This window comes from Opisthorchis viverrini (assembly GCF_000715545.1).
Source record: "Opisthorchis viverrini unplaced genomic scaffold opera_v5_163, whole genome shotgun sequence".
In the NCBI taxonomy this organism is placed as follows: Eukaryota; Metazoa; Platyhelminthes; class Trematoda; order Opisthorchiida; family Opisthorchiidae; genus Opisthorchis; species Opisthorchis viverrini.
In genome coordinates this window covers 686,847-710,430 of record NW_008751821.1, presented here as the reverse complement: position 1 = coordinate 710,430, position 23,584 = coordinate 686,847, and the positions used below count along the sequence as shown (strand labels likewise).

The following is a 23,584-nucleotide window of genomic DNA, read 5'->3' as shown; positions in this document are numbered from 1 at the left end:
TTGCAAATGAGTGTATTGCCCTCTAGCTAATTTACCATTGAGAGATTGAAGGAGCGCAGAACATTTTACCTGCTTCCATCACTGATTGGACGGCCGGCTCAATTACCCAGACGTAGCATTTTCTGTTCTGGTGAGTTAAATACTCGATTGAAAATTCATATTGGTTGTAACGGAAGACTCAACTGCATCCGACTGAAAGTTTCGTTGCTGACACCGGGAACCGTGTCCATACAACAACAGAACTGTGTATTTTGGTGTTTCAAGAATGAGTCGTTGTCATTCACGCAGATTCTCATACGCATTCCCAAAGTTTCATATTTGTGCTGTGAAAACAAGCGTACAAGCATGCGGTGTCTTTGTACTTTTTTCATCTTGGTAGCAGTAACACTTCCTTTAGGATCCTTATATTTCATGTGGTGTTCCAGGTCGGAAATTCGGTAAGAGCAAAAATGCTTTCAAACTACTTTAGACCTCACTCGCTAACATGCACTTGCCCTTCTACAGTGAGTTAACTCATTAATCGAGGACTTACAAGAAACAGCATGTCTGTTCCACATTTAGTGAGCTTCAGGGCGGTTGTATCCTTTCGCCTGATTGGTACCTGTGTGTCTGTACCAAGTACCGCCGTTTGGCTATCCCATTGATTTGTAGATTTCGGCATGCATCATCCAAGGATAGATATCGACCGCAGTTTCACTCCCATTAGTCTGCCTGTTGTTTGCCGCCCTGAGGCGGATTTATTCACAGTCCTGTCCGGAGCATGTGAATATCACTGCTTTGAGGGATTTCCTTTACAGAAATGTCTGTGTTGTGCGTAAAGCAAGAAACAATCGAACATTACCACGGGCTGTGTTCGAGTGGGGACCACATTGGCATGTGTACTTTGTTTGGCAAGCAGGTCTAACTGCCTTCCCCATTATGCTTCTCACCTTTGGTTCCGCACTTCAACAGCTGAGAAATTTTCCCAGTCGAATTGGCAGGTGGGAGTAATTCCAATAGAAATAGGATAATGTAATCCAACTAATCTGAATGGGTTATATCAAGATAACGTCGAGCTGGTCCATGTGACACTTGGATCTGAGGGTTTTTGGTTGACACGCCATAGCACCACCCCAATATAATTCTCAGAATAGAGCTGTGGTAGGTGTCCTGAGGTTAATCTACGAATGGTAGCTCATGTAGTGCAGATTGTTGCCAGTTTTTCCACTGAGCTTGCCAATTTAGTTACAGATGCTTCACAACCAATCGAGATGACCTCATCAGTCGGTGACAACCACTGATGCACTCCGCTTCCTAATGACGCATCAGTGGTGAAGCTTTTGCACTTAAACTGTCTCGTTGGACTGAGCAACCTATGACCAAGCTATAATTTGTACTACGAACCCCGAAGTGTTGTACCTCTATTAGGTTCTTGACTCCACATCCAGTGGTCTTTACGCCTCTATTGGGACACTTTTCGGTCATTAACTTCATCCTAGAGATTTTTACACAATAGAGGAAATTCTTGACATGAAGATCTTTACAGCCATTGACTATGTCTATACATACGCTGCATCACCCACCATTCGACAAGGGTTATTGAGTCCATCTCAGAATATCTTCGAAGCATTCTGCTAGTCTCACAAGCTACGTCAATGCTTCAGTAATATTTGAACGGCAGCATAATATAACAAGGGACTGATATTACGGTGTAGAAATAAGGTGATTTCATGTTTTAGCCCATGCTAAGATTCGCTTATTGGTTAAGTTACTCTTCGAGAAGAAATCAAGGAAGAACCATCGCAGAGGCACTTAGTGGGTTAAGGATTTATGGGAGATACTAGACTAACCGCCAGTCATTTCTTCAACTGACATCCTGTTGGGTTTGTACAGTAGCAACAAACTCCGAACTACGGCCAACAGATGGCCCTGAAACAGAAATGTAAACCAGGTGCATGGTGCAGGCTGCGGCCTTGTTTAGAGTTGTCGCGGTTACAGTGACCATTATAAGACAGCCAACATGAGTAAGTGACGATGCACGCAAACCTCGACGGTTCTGAAACTTCGCTGATAACGTGCTGGGCGATGATAGAACCACAGGAACAACAAATCACAAGACTGAACCACCTTCGGCTTAAGTGACCTTAGTCGAGGGCTGGACTTTACTGGACAGAAGTTTGTGCCAACGTCGCAACTAAATCTTTACATACTTTGGGATTCACCTCATCAGACTGGCACTGTCCTTGGCATGATTTCGAATGAAACGTTTCTCTCTTTTCTCCCATATTCTCCTGTTACTCTTTCGCATTCATCGCTTGCATTCACTTTTTATGTTTGTGACCATGCTCTTCAAAAATAAATGATAATAATATGATATCGACCAACACCAAGTAAATATCAGAATACATCGCTCAATAAAATAGCGAAGTATTCGAAATAACTTTGTGACGCAATATTATGAGTTCCCTATTTAAAACCTACAAAAGTCAATCGAAAGATTACCTACCACCGAGGAATCGGTGTTGAACACGAATGTCATTCTGTCGATGATGACACCACATTGAAACTGTTACCCAAGGTTCACCACCACCAACCTTGCACTCAAACTTACGGGGAAGTTAGATGCAGTTCTTTCTGCTAGCACTTATATGAACATTGGATTCAAACAGGCTTTTGCCATTGAGCGATTTTATCATTTTGACGTTGTACGGTTGCATGTTGGTGCATTCTCACTAGGAGTCCGTAGTCTCATTCGCAGTATTAGAGATATTTGGCCTGAATGTTTCCAGAATCATCCGGCCCGGGAGTGAAAAAAAGTCAGCAAATTCAAAGGGACGAACAAGCAGTTTATCAGCTGGCACATACAGGGTTTGTGTGGTTAAGGGAGAAGAATCCACTTGAAAGTATACGACCGGAACAGAATATGTTGAATTCATCTACGCTCTGAGAGCCACAGTAGTTCCATCAGTATTTTCTGACTAGGATTGTACCAATTGATATCGTAATTTCCACATACACTCGCTCACACACCAACGGGATTATAACATCATTATGGCACGCAAGCGTGCCCGCGCGGTTTAAGACCCAACAACATAACCCATGGACAGGAGGCATGTGAATTCACGTGCCCTCGAAAGGAACATTTGCCAAACCCATCATGTTACCTTTCTCAGCCCGATGTTCATACGGAGTAGAGGGCTGATCTAGTGAAAAGCGGAGCAACCGGCAGTCTTTTCATGATCATACCGACTTCCACCCGAAGTCTCGGCCAAATGACAGAATTTCCACCCAGATAACCCAAATGAGACAGAAGTTATTCATCAAAAACTTACACGCCTCCATAAGCACTACCAGTGTAAAGGTTACTGCCTCAATCGGATGCTTGCGCTAGACCAGTCCTAGGTTGCCCTCCTTGTCCAGTTTTTCCTTCTTTCCATTAGAAGGCCTTATTCAAATAGATTGACATGGGTGCATAGCAGTGAAGAACCACTGCTTTCACTTTTGTTGCTGTCACTCAATGATGGTGATGACAAGAATTGTGACCGTCGTCCTCCTCCAAGAGCGGTGCAGATGACTAAAGTTTCATTAACTCAGCTTTCAAGGTATTGGGCTGCTCAATGAAGGTATTTTTTGCATTGGCCAACCAGCCTAAACACAGTCGGTGCTGTCTGTAAATAGGCTAAGCCCACTGGTTTACTTTGCTCTGGGATTCACACATCTACAAACATACCGAGAACGTGGTGAATTTAGCTTCGTATGACCTATTGACAAGCTCAACTGGTGTGAAACATCACTATTGATCACTTCAGTATTATTACTGATAGTGCTAACTGATTAATACTAACAATATTTTCCAGGAACACGAGTTCTTTAGTTGTTATGGTCAGGAAAACAACAGCCATTTTGACCGTTGATAGAAGCCATTCTTTACCAGACCATGCTTTTCAGGTCACCAATTTCTTTACCAGTGTAGGACTTCCAATAACATATTTGGGAGCTGCAATCTAAACATTAGATAAGTTGCGTGAAAACAGGCTGCACAAGCCTTACGCGTGCCGCTATTATCCATTCATCCCATGTATGTGAAATATTAAACCGTCGGAGTCTTGAGACAGATTGCTACGTACTGGACGATCTCTATTTATTGGATGCCAGATACTGTAGGCAGCTGATAGATGCCGGATAGAGAAAACCCGATCATTGACTTGGAGTAAAATCTGGAGTATTTCTGCATGCTAGAGATACCAAGAAGGCGAGGAAGTTCTAGTGTGTATGCAGCGGCTCTCGGTGATCATCATCATCATCGACAGCATGACATCAGTGTTCAACACTGAAGCTTCACTGCTCTCAGTGAAGGGAACCACGAATGTTAGTACATGGTAGTCAGTTACGTTCTGTTTTCCGTTGCACAGATGGGTGACCTTGGAGCCCATTCATGTTTCTGGCGAGTTACAGTACGTTAACATCACGGGCCCCTTTCCGGTGACGACCAGCGGAAATCAACATATCGTGATAATGACGGAACATCTGTCGCGGTGGGTCGAGGCGGCGGTCATGCCAAATCAGCGGAGTGGTAATGCATCACATCGTGGCCAATCATGGGGTTCCAAAAATGATCCTAACCGATTAAAATCCTTGCTTTGAGAGCGAAGAGTTTAGGAGTTGCTTGCAGAAGCTGGGCATCAGACGGCACCATACAACCCTCAAACAAATGGTCTAACCGAACGCAAGCACTGAACTACCAAGGAGTGACTGGCAGTCAAAGGGGATGACTGGAGAATGAGCCTGCCGATGGTGTTGCTAGCTCATCATGCTTCTATACAGCCAAACACAGGCAAGTCCCCGTTTATGCTGGTGTGCGGACGATATGTTGTTTAACCGTGTGAGGAGCTGTATCCATTTAGGGCGCGATTCAGCCGGGTCCCTCGGACCTAAATTCAAGCACAACCTGTGTGCCGATAGAAAAGCCGAGTAGAATAACAAAGCCTTAGAAATGGAAGACAGTGCATCCGGAATTTTACGGAAACTGTTTTACCTCATATACGAAATGGTACCTGAAAATCTGGTCCGTAGTACGGTCACCAAAGCTATAAGAAATTAAACACAAAGATAGGCCCAGCTTCTTGACCACCGAGATGAAAATTTTTAGCTACCGTCCATCTGGAAATCTGTCTTCGAACCAATATTGTTTGTTCAACCTGTTCAATCTAAATCAGACTGGATTATGAACGCCTCTCAGGTTGAGAAATGTTATTATGCCTTCATCTCTTTAAAAGATATCAAGCCATAAAGCCAGATATACCCCACCATTGTTATTCAAAGAGGTTGGTGATCTTGATTGGGCTGTCTAAGATAGTTTAGGAAATAGAAAGCATCCGGGACAATCGGGATTTATTAACCATCGTACCCTTATTAAATAAAGCGCCCAAAGCAACTTGCCAGTCGTACCAAGATCGCTGGTTCCAGAAACGCCGCATGCCCAACCTAATCCCGCGGGACGCAAATCTGTGAGCACTAGGCAGGAGACGGGTCAGGCGGGGTCGTCCTGACAAACAACTTCACATTACTTAAGCTTTACTTGACTTCAGATGAGCCCTCGACTTCGTGGATAGACAGACGCTTCAATACACAGTCGTCATGCCATTATATTTCATGTATAGCCTGCGCGATCTTTACTCACAGATTTCCCGTTATGGTCTGAAAAAGCTTCAAAAGTTTTCCCCAAAACTGGTGGTGCATGTGAGGGTCGTCTCCTATCCCCACTTCCACTTAATTTTGTCATCGACTTCATCGTGGAATGAACCACCTAAAGCACCAGGAATCTCGATATCAGAAGTACATCTGGAGAGAGATTAGTAGACACGAGATGGTGTGGATGATATCGTTGTTATTTGATAAACGTATGGCATCAGAAGTGGCCTTTGGTTTCGACATGCGCTTTGTATCTTTGGGATATGAAAACCTGAATAAAGATTTCTACTCCGATCGTGCTCCCGGAACAAGAGAACGAGGTCTAAGAGTTTGCTTAGAATTATATTTACCTTGATCGTTGCATAAATCATCAGTGTACTGTGGCGCATAAAGTCAACGCACGCATGATCAAGTCACGAGCAACAGCTACCAACTTGGTTCCTCCGTTCCATCTGAAGCAAATTTGAAGTTAGAGAGCAATGTGTGCAAAATGACCGCGAAAGCACTCGTATTTATGGCTCTGAAAGTTAGCTGCTCCAATCTGAAGACCGTACAACCTTCACATTATTAGTCACCGGTCTTCGTAGAGCGGAAAATTTTTTGGCTGCAGTACGTCAGTAATCAAATCATCTATAAGTGGACACCCTATGAATCAGAATCGCTTCAGTAGTCACGTTGGGGTGATTGGGGCGTATGTTCAACAGAGCCGTGTTTTCCAGTCCAAAGTTGTCGGCGAAACGTCCGCGGGCAGATTGTTATGTGGTAAAGTTAGTTGAAAGCTTTCCTGGGTGGGGCCCACGTGGCTCTACTTGAGCGCGGCTGGAAACCCCGCAGAATACGAGATATAACCAGTGGTGAGGTTGTTGTCATTTTCCACTAGGAGACCTAGTTACCACTTGCCTGTCTTCGCCTGCTGGCTTTTGTTTCGAAAGGTTCGCAACAGACTTCATGTTCTTTTGTTGATGTGGTCTTACCTAAGAACGACCCATGCGTTTATTTTGTTAGAGGGTACTAACAACTTGCGCCTGTCATTCTCCCGAGATATTCAGTAGCCCCTCTCTTTTGGCCCTCCACTAGGGTTGTCTTTTTCTGTGGCATCGGTTAAACACCAGCTACCACCACTGGTTTATTGGTGCATGTGAGGAGGATGATATCGTACCGACGACCAACCCATATGCATAAGTTATCAACACACATGGCATACACTGATGACGTACGGCTGTGGAGAAGACACTATGTAACCAAACTGGCCAAGCGCGGTCTCATCGTTGCTCTGTTGATTAAATTCAGTCGCCTGAGGTTCCCACAGCCTCTCTATCTACAACATAAAGGACTTGAGAAATTATTTCGGAAGCCAGAGAGCTTCAGGTACAGCCAACGAACACCTCGAACTGTCATAACTTAGTCACAGTTCGCACGAACCTAATGTTACCAATCCAAGCTTGACAAAGTCTAAAATATGCAATGACTAGTAAACCACGGTATGTAGAAAGAGTCGAACGATCCAAACTTCCAATTGTGACCCTGTCCACATCTATAAACTCCTGAAGAAAACACCCACTGTTGGATTCCGGTCTTACTACTTTATATGACTACAAACGACCAAGGTCAGCCATGGGCACTCTCTCCTCGGCAAACATTTCCGAACCAACCCTTGCTGTCCACGAAATTCCGTCTACTGTCACACGATCAGTTTTTCAGATGAAGACTGAACTGTAGCTAGAAGAGTACATGCAGCCCACGGAATTAATGCCGGTAAGATTCCAGATGCACTAAACCCAGTAAGATATCTTATGGGAGTGGATATCCCCAAACTCGTCCTACAAATATCATCATGGGCGGTTTCCGAACTTCAGCCTGTCACCTACATATTTGAATAAGTGCTCAAAAAGCGAAACTCGCGAGATCTTGAAAGCACCCTCCTGAGAAGCCATCAACACGGGCTTCTGCGCCAGTGTTCCAAGGGTGGTCTACTGATCCACTAGCCAGTACTTTTGTGAAACCGAGTTCGTTCGATTGGACAACACGAAGACTTTTAACTGGGTTCGATACGCCGATATTTTATTAAAGTTACCGGTATCAAACCCACACGTATATCTGTAACGATCGTTCCGCCACAGCTCCATTTGGATACCCGGCTACTATGCGGCTTGAAGAAAATATTCGCACCGAGCATTCGAAGTTTGTGTTGTGTTCGAACGACGGTACTTCCAGTAGGTACTGTAGCACCTTATCTCGAGTCCTGTAACCAAACTTGATGAACGACATCTTCCAGTGCGTACGCACCTAGAAGCTCCTTCAGGTACTTCCTCACGGTACATTTAATTCTCTGGTTTGCCTTCGTTCTGTATCTGACGCTGGTAGCGACATCAATCAATCGAGATATCACAGGCGAAGCCACTGGAAGAGCCCTGATGAGATTTTATCTGTTGCCAACTACGGATGAAACAACTTTCGCGTCTATTGTTTTCAGTCTGTATGTATTTCCCGTCACTTCGCTGTTCCACTTTCATTCATTCCAGCATCACGCTTCTCTTTAAGGTGTGATGACCGGATGGAGACATCAACATCGGACAGTCGCATTCTGGATGACGATCTTGCCCAAGTCGACGAGTATTGTTTGTAGGAGCTTCAGCTGGTCATTACCAACCTCTTCATAGTACTCTCATTGTCGGGTTCCAGTATCCCTCACACTTTATCGTGTGGAACTCACGTGAAGAGTTTTCTTAATTGAGGAAACAGGATCTTCCAATCTTAAGAACATGCTATGACACTGCAGATTCTCAGTACGAAGCAACGAACTCAGCCAAGTGTGGAATACTGTCATCAAATCTGGGGTGAAGTACCTTCTAAGCTTTCTAAAGTATATCGATTACATGCCGCTCATCCTGTTGCTACCTAAACTGGTAACCTGCAAACCTAAGCATTCCCTCGCTAGCTTTATTAAATTGCTACTACCTCCAAAGGAGCACCAACCATACACGTACCCAAACTTCAGTTTCGAAGTGAGGACGTCCGACGAAAACTTGAAGTCATCCGTTCCTCCCACTCAAGCTTTTGCAGACTAGGGCCAGCTTGCAGCTGCTTGAGAGCCAACCATCTACTGTTTAACTGCGGAAAAGGCCACAAGCTGCTGCTCCAGCATTCGTGCTCCCTACCGTCAGGAAGGTCAAACTACTATTACAGAATGCCGAAACCTACAGAGACCCTCAAGCATCTCCGAAATCGCAGTAGCAAAGCCGTCAAGCATTTAGTCCGGGAAAGCCAGCTTCCAACAGAACATTCACGCCAGCAAACAATTCACCAAAGGCCTATGATTACGATCGTCCGCGCATTTTATAGAGGCTCTCACCAGCCGAACAACCAACATTCGCACCCACAATGCTCTTTGTGAATCTTACAATAACTTGGTTGCATAAAGCTGTTGTGTGCCTTGTCGGCAAGTCTTTTTTCCGATAAAGGCGGGGACAGCAATTAATTACATCCAAATTGACCGTATCCCTTGCACTCTGCAATCCACAAGAAAGGTCCTAGGATTTTCATACAACCGGATCTGGGAGAAATAACTCACCCTCGATAGATGAACCGACCACACTGCATAGGTTGCGCTGGCTTGGCCACTTGCTGCGTATGCCAGCCGACCGACTTCCTCACAGAACTCTTTTCGCACAACCACGTGAAGGGTGGAAGGGAGCCGGTCAAACAATGACTTGGCAGTGAAGTATAAAGGTCATCTCCAGTAGACTCAGCTGCGCTGATCTTTGCCGTCTTCCTGGATGGGGACCCGAAACGAGCCACATCAACGATTACAGACATTGCCCAGTCGCACCCTCAATGGCGCTCATGCATACAATCCATTGCCTTCAACGAATAGTCCCCTTCCCGATTCCCTCTACTTAACAGTCCACTGACAGTGCTGTATTTAGGCACTAATTTTATCACCTCCCGCCTCCAATGCGCAAATTCCTATCTCATCTCGAATCAGCGAACGGAAATGTGGCAGCTATAACTACTGTACGACAAGCAAGCGGTTATTACAGGTGACAGTGATTAAATGTTGGGAACAGAAGTCGACGTTCTGAGCGATTCACGTTTAGAAGTCAGATATCACGCTATTTACAACTTTTCAAGACAGGTCGTTTTTTCACTGTTGCATCTACGTACTGGTTAGTACAGTAAACTGAAATCAGTCAATAATATCCAAAATGCGGAGCAACGGTATCCCAAATCCCGTTTGTTTAACGATCGCTGTATGACGAATATAGTACTAACCATCTATTGAGACAAAACCAAGGTTGAACCAACTAACAATGTATTATGTCTATCCTAAGGAATCAAACATCCTAGGCCTCCTCATTTTCTTCCTCTTCAAACTCTCCCTCCTCCTCTGCGGTTGCATCCTGGTACTGCTGGTACTCGCTCACCAAATCATTCATGTTAGACTCAGCTTCCGTGAATTCCATTTCATCCATTCCCTCACCTGTGTACCAGTGCAAGAAAGCCTTCCGGCGGAACATAGCAGTAAACTGTTCGGACACGCGCTTGAACAACTCCTGGATTGCGGTACTGTTCCCAATGAACGTCACCGACATCTTCAGTCCACGGGGAGGAATATCACAAACAGCCGTCTTCACGTTGTTCGGTATCCACTCGACGAAGTAGCTGGAATTTTTGTTCTGCACATTCAGCATTTGCTCATCAACTTCCTTCATGGACATTCGGCCGCGGAAGATTGCAGCTACTGTCAGGTATCTTCCGTGACGTGGGTCACAGGCAGCCATCATATTCTTTGCGTCAAACATTTGCTGCGTCAGTTCTGGGACAGTTAGTGCCCGATATTGCTGACTGCCGCGACTAGTCAGCGGAGCGAAACCAGGCATGAAGAAGTGAAGGCGAGGGAACGGCACCATGTTCACCGCCAGTTTTCGCAAGTCGGCGTTCAGTTGACCAGGGAAACGCAAACACGTTGTCACGCCAGACATGGTAGCACTAACCAAATGGTTCAGGTCACCATAAGTCGGTGTGGTAAGCTTCAGAGTACGGAAGCAGATATCGTACAAAGCTTCGTTGTCGATGCAGTAAGTTTCGTCCGTATTCTCGACAAGTTGATGCACGGATAGAGTGGCATTGTAGGGTTCGACCACAGTATCAGAAACCTAAACAATGGGCGTTGAAGACAGAAGGATTCTTACCTTTGGAGAAGGCACAACGGAAAATGTGTTCATGATCCTGTCAGGGTATTCTTCGCGGATTTTCGAAATCAACAAGGTACCCATTCCGGACCCAGTGCCTCCACCCAAAGAATGTGTCATCTGGAAGCCTTGCAAGCAATCACACGACTCAGACTCTTTTCGCACAACATCCAAAACAGAGTCCACTAGTTCGGCTCCTTCAGTGTAGTGTCCCTTAGCCCAATTGTTACCGGCTCCGCTCTGTCCGAAAACGAAGTTATCGGGACGGAATAGCTGGCCAAAAGGACCGGCTCGAACACTATCCATGGTGCCGGGCTCCAGATCAACTAATATAGCGCGAGGAACGTATTTCCCACCGGTAGCCTCATTGTAATAAACGTTTATGCGTTCCAGTTGCAAGTCAGAGTCCCCATGGTAAGTGCCAGTCGGGTCGATACCATGCTCGTCGGAAATTACTTCCCAGAACTAAATAAAGTAAAATAATAATTATCAATAAAGGTTACCTTGGCACCAATCTGGTTGCCACACTGCCCGGCCTGAATATGAACTATCTCACGCATTTTTGAACGGAAAAGACGAGGGATTCAAAATTCACTTGAAGCGCCACTTTATATGTTGTCTGGATTTGGTTGCTATCGCACAGTGGTGATACATTACGTTGGTTGATTAAAACAAACTGTCAGTGTAATACGCTATATTTGGGGTTGGAAAATTAGATTACGGGCTTTGGTGACCGGTAATATGTAAGTATGGCAAAGAAGTTAGTAGGAGCTCTTAGAAAGGCCAAATATGAAATCAAGTAGTGCATGTATTTTCTTCATACAAAAATCAGTCAGAGTTTGGCAGCATGAGTGGTCTGATTTTGAAACAAAATTTTGCGTTTCTTGAAAAAGAAGCTGCTGTTTACAGCTTATATTCGTTTTGAAGGATTGCATCTGGGTGCGCTCGAGATAACCTTAGTTGATTGCCCCTTGAAATGTAACTAGTACGATACCAAGCTGGACCCAGTTAGCATGCGTCCGCTCCTGTTTTCCGCAGAGTACTGTTGAATTTGGTCTCGCTTGGTGCTGTTGCCAATTCGAAATAAATTCATGCTATTTCACCACTTTCCTGAGTTATATGGCGTAATTTTGTAAATTTTTTCGCATATATTTCGGTATTTGTCTAAAGGATGACTGTCCAAGTCTTCTGACCCATTTGGCTGGGCCAGCTGCCTCAGTATAAACAAAACATCTGCGAAAACGGAAGTAACTACACACTTCCAAGTCAGGATAACAGTGCAAGTGTTTTTAAACCGGAGCGATTGGGGGCCCAATTTTATTGCATTTGAAGTTATTTAAGAGCGGAACCTCGAAGAATATAGCGGCTTGGTCCAAAGCCAACAGTGAGCTCTCCTTCATGAACGAGTTCCTAGCGAATTCCATCCCGGCATTCTTGTTTCCAACTCCCTGGAACAAAAGTCAGGAAAGCCGCGAAATCGCTGGTGAAAACGAGCATGACAGAGTCAGACGTGATTATTTGCAGAGAGTTCTCCAAAGTGACCATGATACCTGAAAATTGCGAATTCGTTCTTCGCCGCTGTTGTTACGAAAGTCGAGTACGAATCGCTTCTTGCAAGATGATAATAAGGTAAGGAAAAGAAGCGCACCTCCAGGAGTTCGCAAATTCTCCGTTCTCATCTGTCGTACGGAAAAACCTAAAATAATGTGCAGATGTTGAAGACCCCTGTTTGTTGGTCTGATTGCAAACGATTCATTACCAGTCGAGATGGCACCAACAGTGCGGATTTAGTGGTTTGCAAACCATTTGCGAAGATCCAGGGACAGCCCTTTAGAGGTGCGAAAACTGGGAAAAGTTTGTTCTAGGCGGAAGAGAAGAATTGAAAATATTTGGAAGCAAGAATCTTACAAGTGCGCTGCAGGGGCTCTCTTCAAGACTTGGAAGCAAAGCAAGCGTTTCTGTTATCCCATATAACGGCTCAATACATCTATGGGTGTAAACAAACTATGGTTGAAACGCTCGTTTACGAACTGTCTTGGAATCTTCAAAAAATATGTGCATTTTAACGATCAGCTTGCGCTGAACAAATGTCCCGAATCTCACTTACGAGGACCTGGCTCATACCAAGTATATCTGACGCTGAGATTTCATTTAAAGTTTTATGGATTTCACGGACTGACCTGAAGTTTGGGAGGACAAATGGCTTTGTTTATATGATTCTGTACCCTTCTGATACCCTCACTGATATTACTGCTCTAAACTTTAGTGACGCAGCGTGGATTGAATCTTCAGTGCGTGCGACCGATTATCTTCATCTCGGCATCGCTTACCGTCGTCTCTCAATTCCTCCAAGAGATGATTTGGGCAACACTTCCACATTTAGCACTTTTGCTGACGGGTGACCCCATTCTCAAGTTTTAACACGTAGCGTCTAGTGGGCTTTTTGGATCAACGCTGACAGCAGCCATGCAGCAAGTCATTTAAACTCAGCATGTCGCCACGCCAAACCCATGAAAAGCGGTCCAAGTATCATACCTGAGGGATCTGGTTGTCACTAATTAGAGAGGTTTTGTTGTTTGAATATTTATTAGGAATTCTCTGGAACATTGTGGCCAATGTGTACTGAATTTCGACTTCATTTGCAACAGGACTAGGAACCATGGACTTCACACCTGCATTCAAAATTTCCATCACACGGATTTCTCAGGAGTGTGTTTCGCCTTTGACTAACCTGAACTGAGACCAGCTTCACTGGAAGAGAACTAAAGGACCATTCCCGAAGCTGATGTAGCATTCCGTTTTAAGAATCCACTACAAAGTCTATCGAACTAAGGGTGACGAAAACAGATTTAGCGCTTTCTGGATATAAAGTCGAAACCATCTTTGGAAAGACACCAACAAATGGCGCGGAAACCCAGGTGACACTGAATAAGGTGCCAAACCGCTGTTATTAAGAAATCTGTCAGCTCAATTCAAGGAAGCAGGTCACGATACTATGTGTCGCCATGAGAAACAAAAGTGTATACGTAATTAACCAAAGCGCCGCATAGGAAACAAGTCAATGGCCTACTTTTTGAGGGACAACAACCTACGCGCCGCCTAGCAAGGGTAGCCGAGTCTTACAGGCTAGATGTTTCATCCAGTCCATTTAAACTTGACAGCAAATTTCCGAACAACTTACAATTTACAGGGGAGGATGTCGGTGAACACTTGAACATGGCAAACTCCTTCAGGGTTATAGTGCCAAAGGGATCTCATCAAAGTACCCTGAAAGAAAAATTGCCCGGCTTGGCACGAATGAAGCGATTGTTACACCATTAACGAATCTATTGTCCGCTTATCGCTGGGCAGCCATATGCCTACTAGCCTCAATAGCAGAGTAAACTAACGAATCCTGAAACTGACCGTTCTAAATCTACTCATTCTAACAGCTTGAAATGCTCGATGCAACACAGACTCCTCCAAAGCCATTCTCGGGTTCTTGGAGAGGTCAGCACAAACCAAAGACAAAGGTCTTATTTTTAATTCTGTACTTTTTGATTTCTCAAAAGAATTTGACTTAGCTGTGCACGTTATATTACTCCAGAAAATCAAGGCCTATGTGAAACAAGAAGGATTTTACGCTGGGCTATGACTTCGGTTTTAGGTAGAATGTTCCCAGTAAAAGTCGGGTCAACCCACAGCTCTTCTGCAGCAGTCTGCATTGAGGCTACTAAAAGCTTCGTCATAAGACCATTCCGCCTTCTGACCTACGCCAGTGACTTTTCTGATGTGCTATCAAGTCCATGTATACCTTTTTCGGACGAGCCGAGATCGCATATTTCAAAGGCCAACGCATTTCATGTGGATGTCGACGCCGCAAAGTAGTGGTCACTGGACTGGTAAGTAAATTTGGATGACGAACAGTGTGCCCATATGTCATTTGGAGAAACTCAGCAAACGTATTTGTTGTGCATAAACAAACATTTCCTAAGGGACTAGATATAAAAAGGATTTAAATATCTAGCTTTTTTAGGCATGTCTTTCACAAGTCGTCGTGAGAAATGGGTATAAAACATGTTTTTAACTTGGGTTGATGCATTTTCTACCGCATTATTCCAATGGAATTCTGCACACTCTATGGGCACTTCCTGAATACCTCAACCGAGTTTTTTCTATAGAGGAAAATGTTGGTAGCTCAGGTAGCGTAGGTGGTCGTTGGTTTGTTCGCCGAGTTGTGCAATTGCTCAGAACAAATCAGCGACCACTGAGTTGTTTACTCGGGATGCGAGCTTCATTGAGTTTGCCTAACGAGTACCTAGAAAGTTAGTTGTCGTCCTAAATTCGTTGTCTGTGGAACACGTCTGAAGATCTTTTACCTCATTCTTCTGGACTGATGCTTACTTACTCCTCGTTTGAACAAGATTTAGATGCTAAGTTTCCTACCGTCGTTCTACGGATTCATTGCGGTGACAAGGTTGATATTTCAAAGCGCACACGTTTATCAGGTAACAGTATTTCTCATTTTGGGCAGTTGGTGCGTAGAATCAAATTTTTTCAGAACCTTGTTCACATTGCATTTGGGATCCAATTCAAATCGATCTTAGGTGCCTTTTGTGTGAGTCCCTGCACTGATGAGTTAATTGCCCAACTCTGAAAACGTAGAAAACGGTGCTATATCTTTCTTCATGCCTGTGGCTTTCTGGTCAGCCAAAGCCCTTGAACAACAAGAACAAACCCGAATCGGGCGTTTTGCCCAAAAGCTTCAAGCAATCTGCGTATCAATCTGTGAATCTGCGAAATTCAGAAAGTGAACCACTTTAAACTGTTTTTCCTCCCTGCTCAGTTGTTTCAGCTCGCTGACACGTAGGAGAATTATAAAAGTAATAACAAGGAACTCGTAACGAATGCATTTTAAATATCTCTGTGTCCTCCGATCGAACGACACCTATTTAGTCAACAGCAAGCAACAAAAGAAAACGGAGTGAAGACAGTGATTGAGAAACCTCACGTTTCAAGGAATGATCCGGTCACAGGTTCGAGTAACTGCCTATATACTCTGGTTGTATGCTAAACTACTCTCTCTTGTTCGAAGCAGCGCTTTTTTTTGGTGTCACCGTTTGCCTAAAACCGGTGTGACTTCCAGCTCAATTTTAATTTGACCGTCAGGATGTACGCTATGGAAGGTGATGACTTGCAGTCTTCTGGTTTTTGCATACCATGCATATCTAAAAACCTTGAAAGGGCAGTGAGTAGTTTCTGTTAGTTACTAAAACGGTAATTACTTTTCTCCGTTAGTCTACTGCAAGTGGAGCTCACGGTGCTATCTACCCCTTCATAGGTGCCGGTTAAAGGAAAATTGAAAAATTGCATCCCCTTGATCTATTTTCTCAGTACATTTGGAAGCATAAGTCACGAAACGGCACCACTTAAACCTAATTTCACCAGCCACAGACTAAAACACCCAACACATACCGTTGTGATCAAACTGCTCTGATAGCCGGAATAGTCATTGTTTGGTTCTAGGGTAGTCGGGCAGCTTAAATCAACAATTTTCTGCCAGTGGTCCGGGCTGCCCTGCTCCATATATACATGGCTTCTCAGGAAGTCAGCCTCTTCAGTCTTTGACTGCGTATCAAAATGGTGAAATTATGAGCACGGTCTGTGTCAGATGTTGGTCTGACAACAGATGACCTCTAGTTCGGTCTGGTCGTCCGTAACACTGACGTCCTGTGACATGAAGCCTGTGGCAGCTGATTTGGAATATATTCCAAAAAACCCCTGGAAAATATGTCCACCTTTTTCGACGACAAAGATAGCAACAAAATGGTAAGGAACTTATAGATGACATGCCAGTCAGGATGATCGCTCAAACTCTGTCACTTGTTTGTGAGCACATAAGGCTTTCACCCAATACCCAATTAACATATTTTTCATTTAAGAGAATACTATAAATACCTTGCATAGACGTAAGCTCTTCTCGTAGTGTTGCTGAAAACTCTTCGACAGGCCGCAACCTTATGAGTAGTGTAATACGAGTATGTACAGCGTATCGCCACATCGAATATCGTGCCAACGGAAACATAAGGCGGCTTGGTGCAAAATATTCAGTTGCTTAAGAGCATCATAAACGAGAGTTTCAGCTGAGTTCCGGATGAGTCTCTCATCGAAACCAAAATAGTATGCAGATGAGTGTGCGAATCAGATTGTCAACTTTTGGAACGTGGAAGTTGAATAGGAGGATAAGAGGTTCAATGTGTTCATCAAATTCTAACCTTGTCCATTGGAGAAGGAGTGTTTTCTGGAATGCATCCGATACAACTGAGCTAGTCGTCAGGCGTTTTGTTCTTAAAAAATGGGACCCACTATCAGTCACGAAAACTGTCTCCAATTCAACACGATTATGAGAATTTCCCCAAAAGACTTGCATGAATCTGAGGATGCCTGTCTTGTGAACGGGGTCTTCGACCGGAAACCAGTGATTACTGAAGCCGACTACTAGTTCGAGAAGGAGCCACAATAGTCTCCGTGGATGCTTTGCCAAATGTCCATCAAAAATGGTCTTGCGAACCCTCACTGACAGTGTTTACAGCAACAAACGCAGCTTATTGCCTTCCAGTATACGGCAGAATCAACAGTAGACCACCAGCAGATGAGCCTTTCTAATGACTTTACTTCGTTCCATTCCAAGAAGAATGGGGCGCAGATCTTTTAGGACGGCATCGTCAGGAATCGTCAGTTTATCTGGGCTGACTAATGATTCTTTGTGGCGTCCTTTTGTGTTCGGGAGCTTTCAGCGTAGAGATGAGATTGTGATTGACACCGAGTATCAATTCAGAGCGGTTTACCTTGATGGGTGAATCACACTACGGACTCAACAGATGAAAAGGAGTGACCATTAAAGTTGTCAACATGTGTGATTTGCTTGACAGCCTAATGTTGAATATCATGATCAAATGAACTTAGTGAAATGCTGCAGCTTTGAACGGTGATGGTAGACTTTTCATGATCGTATTTGCTCCAAGGTCTGTTTGAACTGTAAAGTTGTCTCCACAGTCTGCCAGACCGCCAGGGTATCCCGTTCTAATTTCTGCGACATACGCATAGAATTGGATGAGCCTTCTGTTTGAATATGGCACCAGTACTCCTTTGGTGGAGCGTATACTTTATTATCGGTGCATTCATTCAAGTGTTATTTGACTGATGGTCATTCGCCTAGACTAAATACGCCACCATCTCACACAACATTGCTTGAAACAGTTCAACAATCTGGCTGGTTAGCTTACAACAGATATCGTTGGCCAGAGCTTATGTGTGATAATTTACTAAGCAAAACGGTAGACGGGAACAAAGATTGGCGTTATGGAACTGCTGCTCTGATCGCCCAATCGCTGACTCACGAACATTGAGCTTTCAGCGTTGTGTCTGGTGCACACACCTTCGTTAACGAACACACCCAGAGTACGAAACATAAATATTCAGAACTGTAGAGACATGAGTGTAGAACCGAGTAATTGGACGATATTCGATGCAAATCTGTCACTAAAGAACCTTATATGGTGTTGACGTCTCTATGGTAATTCACGGTCTCCAGGCAACAGCCATGAGTTCAGTTCAGTCAAGCTATGCAACCCGTAAGAGTGGAAACACTCTGACCATCACAGCCAGTGACAACGTCTTGTTTTAGACTATTGAACATGATCTTCGAAACAAACACTCATTTGCAACTCAATTTGGTTTTCACGAGAGATTCAACTGAATCGCTAGTTTAGGATATTCTACAACTTAATGTGCTGCACACAGGCCGCCTCATGATTCAGTTGGCACGTTATTCGAGATATCGCAGTATATTTTCATAAAGGAAACTACTCACAAGGTTGCTGAAAACCCTTCGACAGCCCACGACTGTTTTCGCCCTTCTTGGGGCTCATCAGGTAGGCATATTCCTCGAGTTTCCGTCAACCTTGTGTTCTACTTGAACATAAATTGGATTGTTTTAGAGGAATACACTCATTTGCAAATCAATTTGGTTTTCACGAGGGATTCAGTTGAGTCAAGGACGGCTTAAACTGGTTCCACCCATGAAAACGGGTTTGTATATCTTTATTAACGTTGCCGTGCATAGAACATTCAGATGTGGACTACATTTTCACAGTAACAACTGCTTGGATTGATAGGCATGACCCGTGTTTCAGGGATATTTTACAGTCGACGATGCTCGGTTTCGATCGATTGGACTTTCCAGTCGGGTAGCGCCACAAACGTTTGGACAGTTTTTTTGGTGGCCACTGGATTCGCATTCGATTGCTAGTTCCGGGAGAGTCCCATCGGCGTTGTCGATATACGCGCAATCATAGCTGCAATTGAAATGGCGAACATCGTGAAAAACACATTGATGGGGTAATCTTTGGATACGATTTTTGAGACGTATATGTGTTCTTATTCGTAGGTGTCTAGCACACTTGTGCTGATCGGTTGGCGCGAGTTAGTGTTACCCTAAACCTTAAGCCTAACTGGTTTTCAATGTAACTTCTTCGACTTAGGAGATCCAGAAAGTTACTCTTATTCTTTGTAGTAATAAACGAAAATCTTTCAGTTTAGACCGGCTGTATCCCATAATGAACCTTTCTGGGCCTCCACTAGCATACAGGATATTCCTGACTGGCTGTTGCTCAGTTTCTTATTTGCTGGAACTATGCACTGAGCCCAAACAAAGTTGTCCTAAAAATCCACCCATGTTGGTGGACACAGATATGGTCAATTGAAGGTGTTTTCTGGTCCGAATGGATGTGTAGTAGAGTGTGCAGAGGATTTTGGGGGGTTTTTGCGGAAGGATAGTAGTGAATCCTCTTCCGTTTTACTTTTCTCTACATTAACTAAACTGACGTTACATTTAAGGACCAGTGTTCTTCCACTGTCAGTTATGGTGATGAAGAACAGACCACTTTGGGACTCCATGGGTTGCTGCGACCTATTGCTTCTCATTTTGATATGCTTTCTTGATCGGAAACAGAATTTTCCATTTAGTTGCAGGTTTTTGTTATCTAATTCCCAAGATTTTAGTCCGCACAGCAAATTAGAATTTCATCATTACGGTCTCTGGTGTTACCAGCAATTCACTTGCAATCTATGGAGCAAAACGACATTATCTGTACATCCTGCAAGCCTCCCTAACGAACCTTCACAAAAGAATCTGAGGGCTGAGCCGAATACGGCGACAACACATCTGGACTCTGTGAGCCCCTAAACATTCCCCTGTTTCGGTCACTAAATTCCGGACCGCAAGCTTGTCTTAGCCATTGGAAACACTAGTATTGTCCAGGGGAACCACTAATGCATGCACTCATTAACATAAGTTTATTTCATTTTTGTACGATTTTCATAACGCGATACAGACGAAAGGCTTAGTGCCAGCAAGACCACAAATATGAAATGGATCTGCACTGGTGCTGGTTTCGCATCGAATGTGCATACATGAACTGTCGGTCAAGATTCTTCTTAAAGCTGCCTTCCATCGCGGGTATGTTGGTTTGTCCCTGGTGTAGCTTACCTCACTGACGACCAGTATTCCTCTTATTAACTGTAGCTAAAAAGACCCGAGGAAATAAACCTGGAAGATTAAAATAATGTAGGAGAGTAGAAACCATATGTTTGACTGGTTGCAAAAGATATTCAACTCGCAGATGATAGACTGGGTCCACAGGTGGTTAAACAATAGAAAAAACAATTGTGTTCTCAATTTCGATTTGAATTCTTCATGACTACGAAAGCCAATTCTTGACATAGAACGCAAAAAGTCAGGGTAACTGTTATGCCAACCTGCAATTAGATACATGATCACCTAGACAAGTATTCTGAAAGAAGTTTAACTTGTTTTCAGATTTTCTACTGTATTAATTTTGTCCTGGCCGCTGATCCACTTTCATATAATGTATGGGCAATTTTGGAGCTTCGAAAATTCATCTATTGGACTTAAGAATTTTCCGGATTTTTCGACTTTTGGGATTCAGGTGCTTAACGAAAGATGATCTGACTATGACCAGAGATGTCAAAACAAACAGTCCTCGGCTTTAAAACCGCTCGTGAGCCAGACCAGGAACGGGAGAATGCCTCACATTCGGTCATCTACTGGGCCCATTTCGTCTTACTCCCCTAGCAGACACCAACTCCACCTTCATCCCGCCGAAAAATTGGGGACAACTTGAGGGAAACAGAACAGTTTTGGACCGATATTTCAAACGTACGCTCCGATCAAAAGTCCCCACGTTGGCGCCAAACTGACAAAATAGTTTAAGACTGGGTGATATATGCTAGTCTGTGGAGTGATCTGAATTTGTGATTTACTATTAGCGCTCGCAGAATTTTGCTAAGAAAATCAATATGGATGATTCCAATCGTTATTCTATTGGTAAAATATGTGGTCTGGTGCCAAGGTGAGTGCGAAACACGACGTATGCAACTGCGGTCTTCGGCCAAACATCATTTCAAGAGACAGAGTATGTTTTTGTATATTTTGTATATTTTGTATGTATATAGTATGTTGTTCCTTAGAAACACAGTTCCAGACAAACGATGCAGTCAGACAGCCTAATATCCAGAGGAAAGCTACTTAACCAGAATTTGTGTCCTACGGAGAAATAATGAGAGCGCATATTGCAGTTTGAATATATTTCTGACACACAGTTCCAGACAAACGATGCAGTCAGACACAGATTAATATCCAGAGGCAAGCTACTTAATCAGAATTTGTGTCCTACGGAGAAATAACGAGAGCGCATATTTCAGGTTGAATATATTTCTGACATGCATCTAACTGCTCACCAAATCTGTCCTCTTGCACAATGACGAAACGTTCGGCAAACAGATGCTAAGCTAGGCGAATAGATCCATTTCCACCCGATCCATGGCTAATCTTTTTAAGACTTTTAGTCACTACATCTTCATCATTGACAGCAAGCAGCACATCAGTAACGCACTGTTACTTGATTGCCATATTGTAAGGTTCATGGTTTTATGTTCACTAAGTGACTGTAGGATTACCAAAACCTAGACAGAACGACCATTAGGTTTTCCAACTGCTGCCTGACCCCGAACGACCATTAGGTTTTCCAACTGCTGCCTTTAGCTCAAAAGCCTGACCCCAATACGGCGGCAGTTGGTTTGAGACTACTGGAGAAGCCCAAATTGTAAGGATTAATTTACAACACTTGTGTTAAACACTGACCCAAATAGCCAGGAAATTGTCTGCCGGACATCTATTCATTGGCCTATCCGGTAAAAAGGACTGTCAGTGCTACACGTGCATATACTCAAGTAAAGATCACTGGTGAACTGAGGTATAAAAACTTTCGTACCACGATAAGGTCCAGTGTCTTTAGCTACCAAAAACGCAACTAAAGGGCTATCAAACTTCGTTTTACTATCAGATACCTCATCTTCATAAGGCAAGCAAACCAGTTTCCTCAGTTTTTGATTCCGTAGTGGCCAAAAAGTTCTTCTCTGTTGCTTACTCACACTTTAAAAACAGTACGGTTAACACATAGACTCCTGACAGCCGAAGACAACAGTTTGGCAACAAAGAACTAAAGATCATCCAGCAGTTGATGCAACAAAAACTCCTTTCTGAACCCGTGCTATAATCCTATCTTCTGGTTACATTTCATCCTAACCCATATGTAGGTCCGTTAATCGCCGGCCGTGAACGTAGTAAAACATTTTCTATAGTTTTCCAAAATGTTTCTTTGGACTAATCTTCGGAAAGAAGTCTAGCTAAAGTTTTTTCTCCATTGTAGTCTTACTTAATCACTGAGGATCTAGTTGTTATCCTACTGTTTTAGAAAATATGCGGTAGTAGATCTACCGGAGAATGTTTACTATAGACTCCTCTGATTGGCCTCTCTCGTGAAGTGACCTTACCTTACCGCTTAAAACCACAGAGCCTCTAACCTGTATTGCAACTCAGATATTACCAGAGAACGTGATCTGTCACTGCTGGAAAAGAAGCGTCACCAGACAGTGTAATAACAGGGTTGGTGATATCAGCCACTCCCGAAAAGCTCATTACACCACCTGGTTTTGATCAAAAGCATTAAGTTGCCTCCATCAAACCCTTGCCTTCCCTGTTTTTTCCCACATTCTTAAAAGGACGTCCTTTCTCTAGTACCATACACCAGCTGAGTGGAGGCATTTTCCACTGTTGTTTTATTTCATAAGATGATTTTTTGTCTAAATTGCATGTAAGATGTCCATAACGATGAGTAGCGTATAACTGTTCCACGATAACTCAATATAGCGTGGGTATTATTGTTTGAAGGGAGAGGCAAGAGAAATAGCAACATGAAAAAGAGGACTCAATCCAAGTGTTTTCTCTTCCAATTCAACACTTTTCGAGCAGTGAAGATGGGATCCCGAACTCAAATCAGAATTTGTTTACGTGACGTTTCACTTCTCATAAATTTGCCGAAAACTCTCCAATGGCTTACGACCGGTTTCTCCCTTTTTGGTTTGCGGAAACTCGAGGAATCCGGCCAACTGATGAGTCCCAAGAAGGGCAAAAGTGGTCGGTGGCTGTTGAGGAGTTATTGTGTCCCTTTGGTAAACATACTTCAAAGCCCTGAATATCGTATCAACCGAAGCATGAAGCGGCCTTGGTGCAACTTTCAGCTGATTTGTGCTCCAAGAGCAGGTCACTCACACTCCTCATTCATCCCTTGAAATTTTTGAATTTCACCCTGCTGTTCTAG

General features: G+C 43.7%; 1 protein-coding gene across 1 annotated transcript in view; it reads right to left on the bottom strand.

Annotated features, from left to right (window-relative positions):
• The window catches only part of T265_07282 (hypothetical protein), a gene marked incomplete at both ends in the record, with an annotated part of 92,306 nt that extends 80,941 nt beyond the window's left edge, over positions 1–11,365 (bottom strand). Inside the window, 3 exons of the mRNA XM_009172760.1 lie at positions 6,888–6,964; positions 10,095–10,826; positions 10,863–11,365. Of these exons, the coding sequence (XP_009171024.1) occupies positions 6,888–6,964; positions 10,095–10,826; positions 10,863–11,168 (1,115 nt within the window). The remainder of the gene's footprint in view (positions 1–6,887; positions 6,965–10,094; positions 10,827–10,862) is intronic.
• Between the last annotated feature and the right edge of the window lie 12,219 nt (positions 11,366–23,584).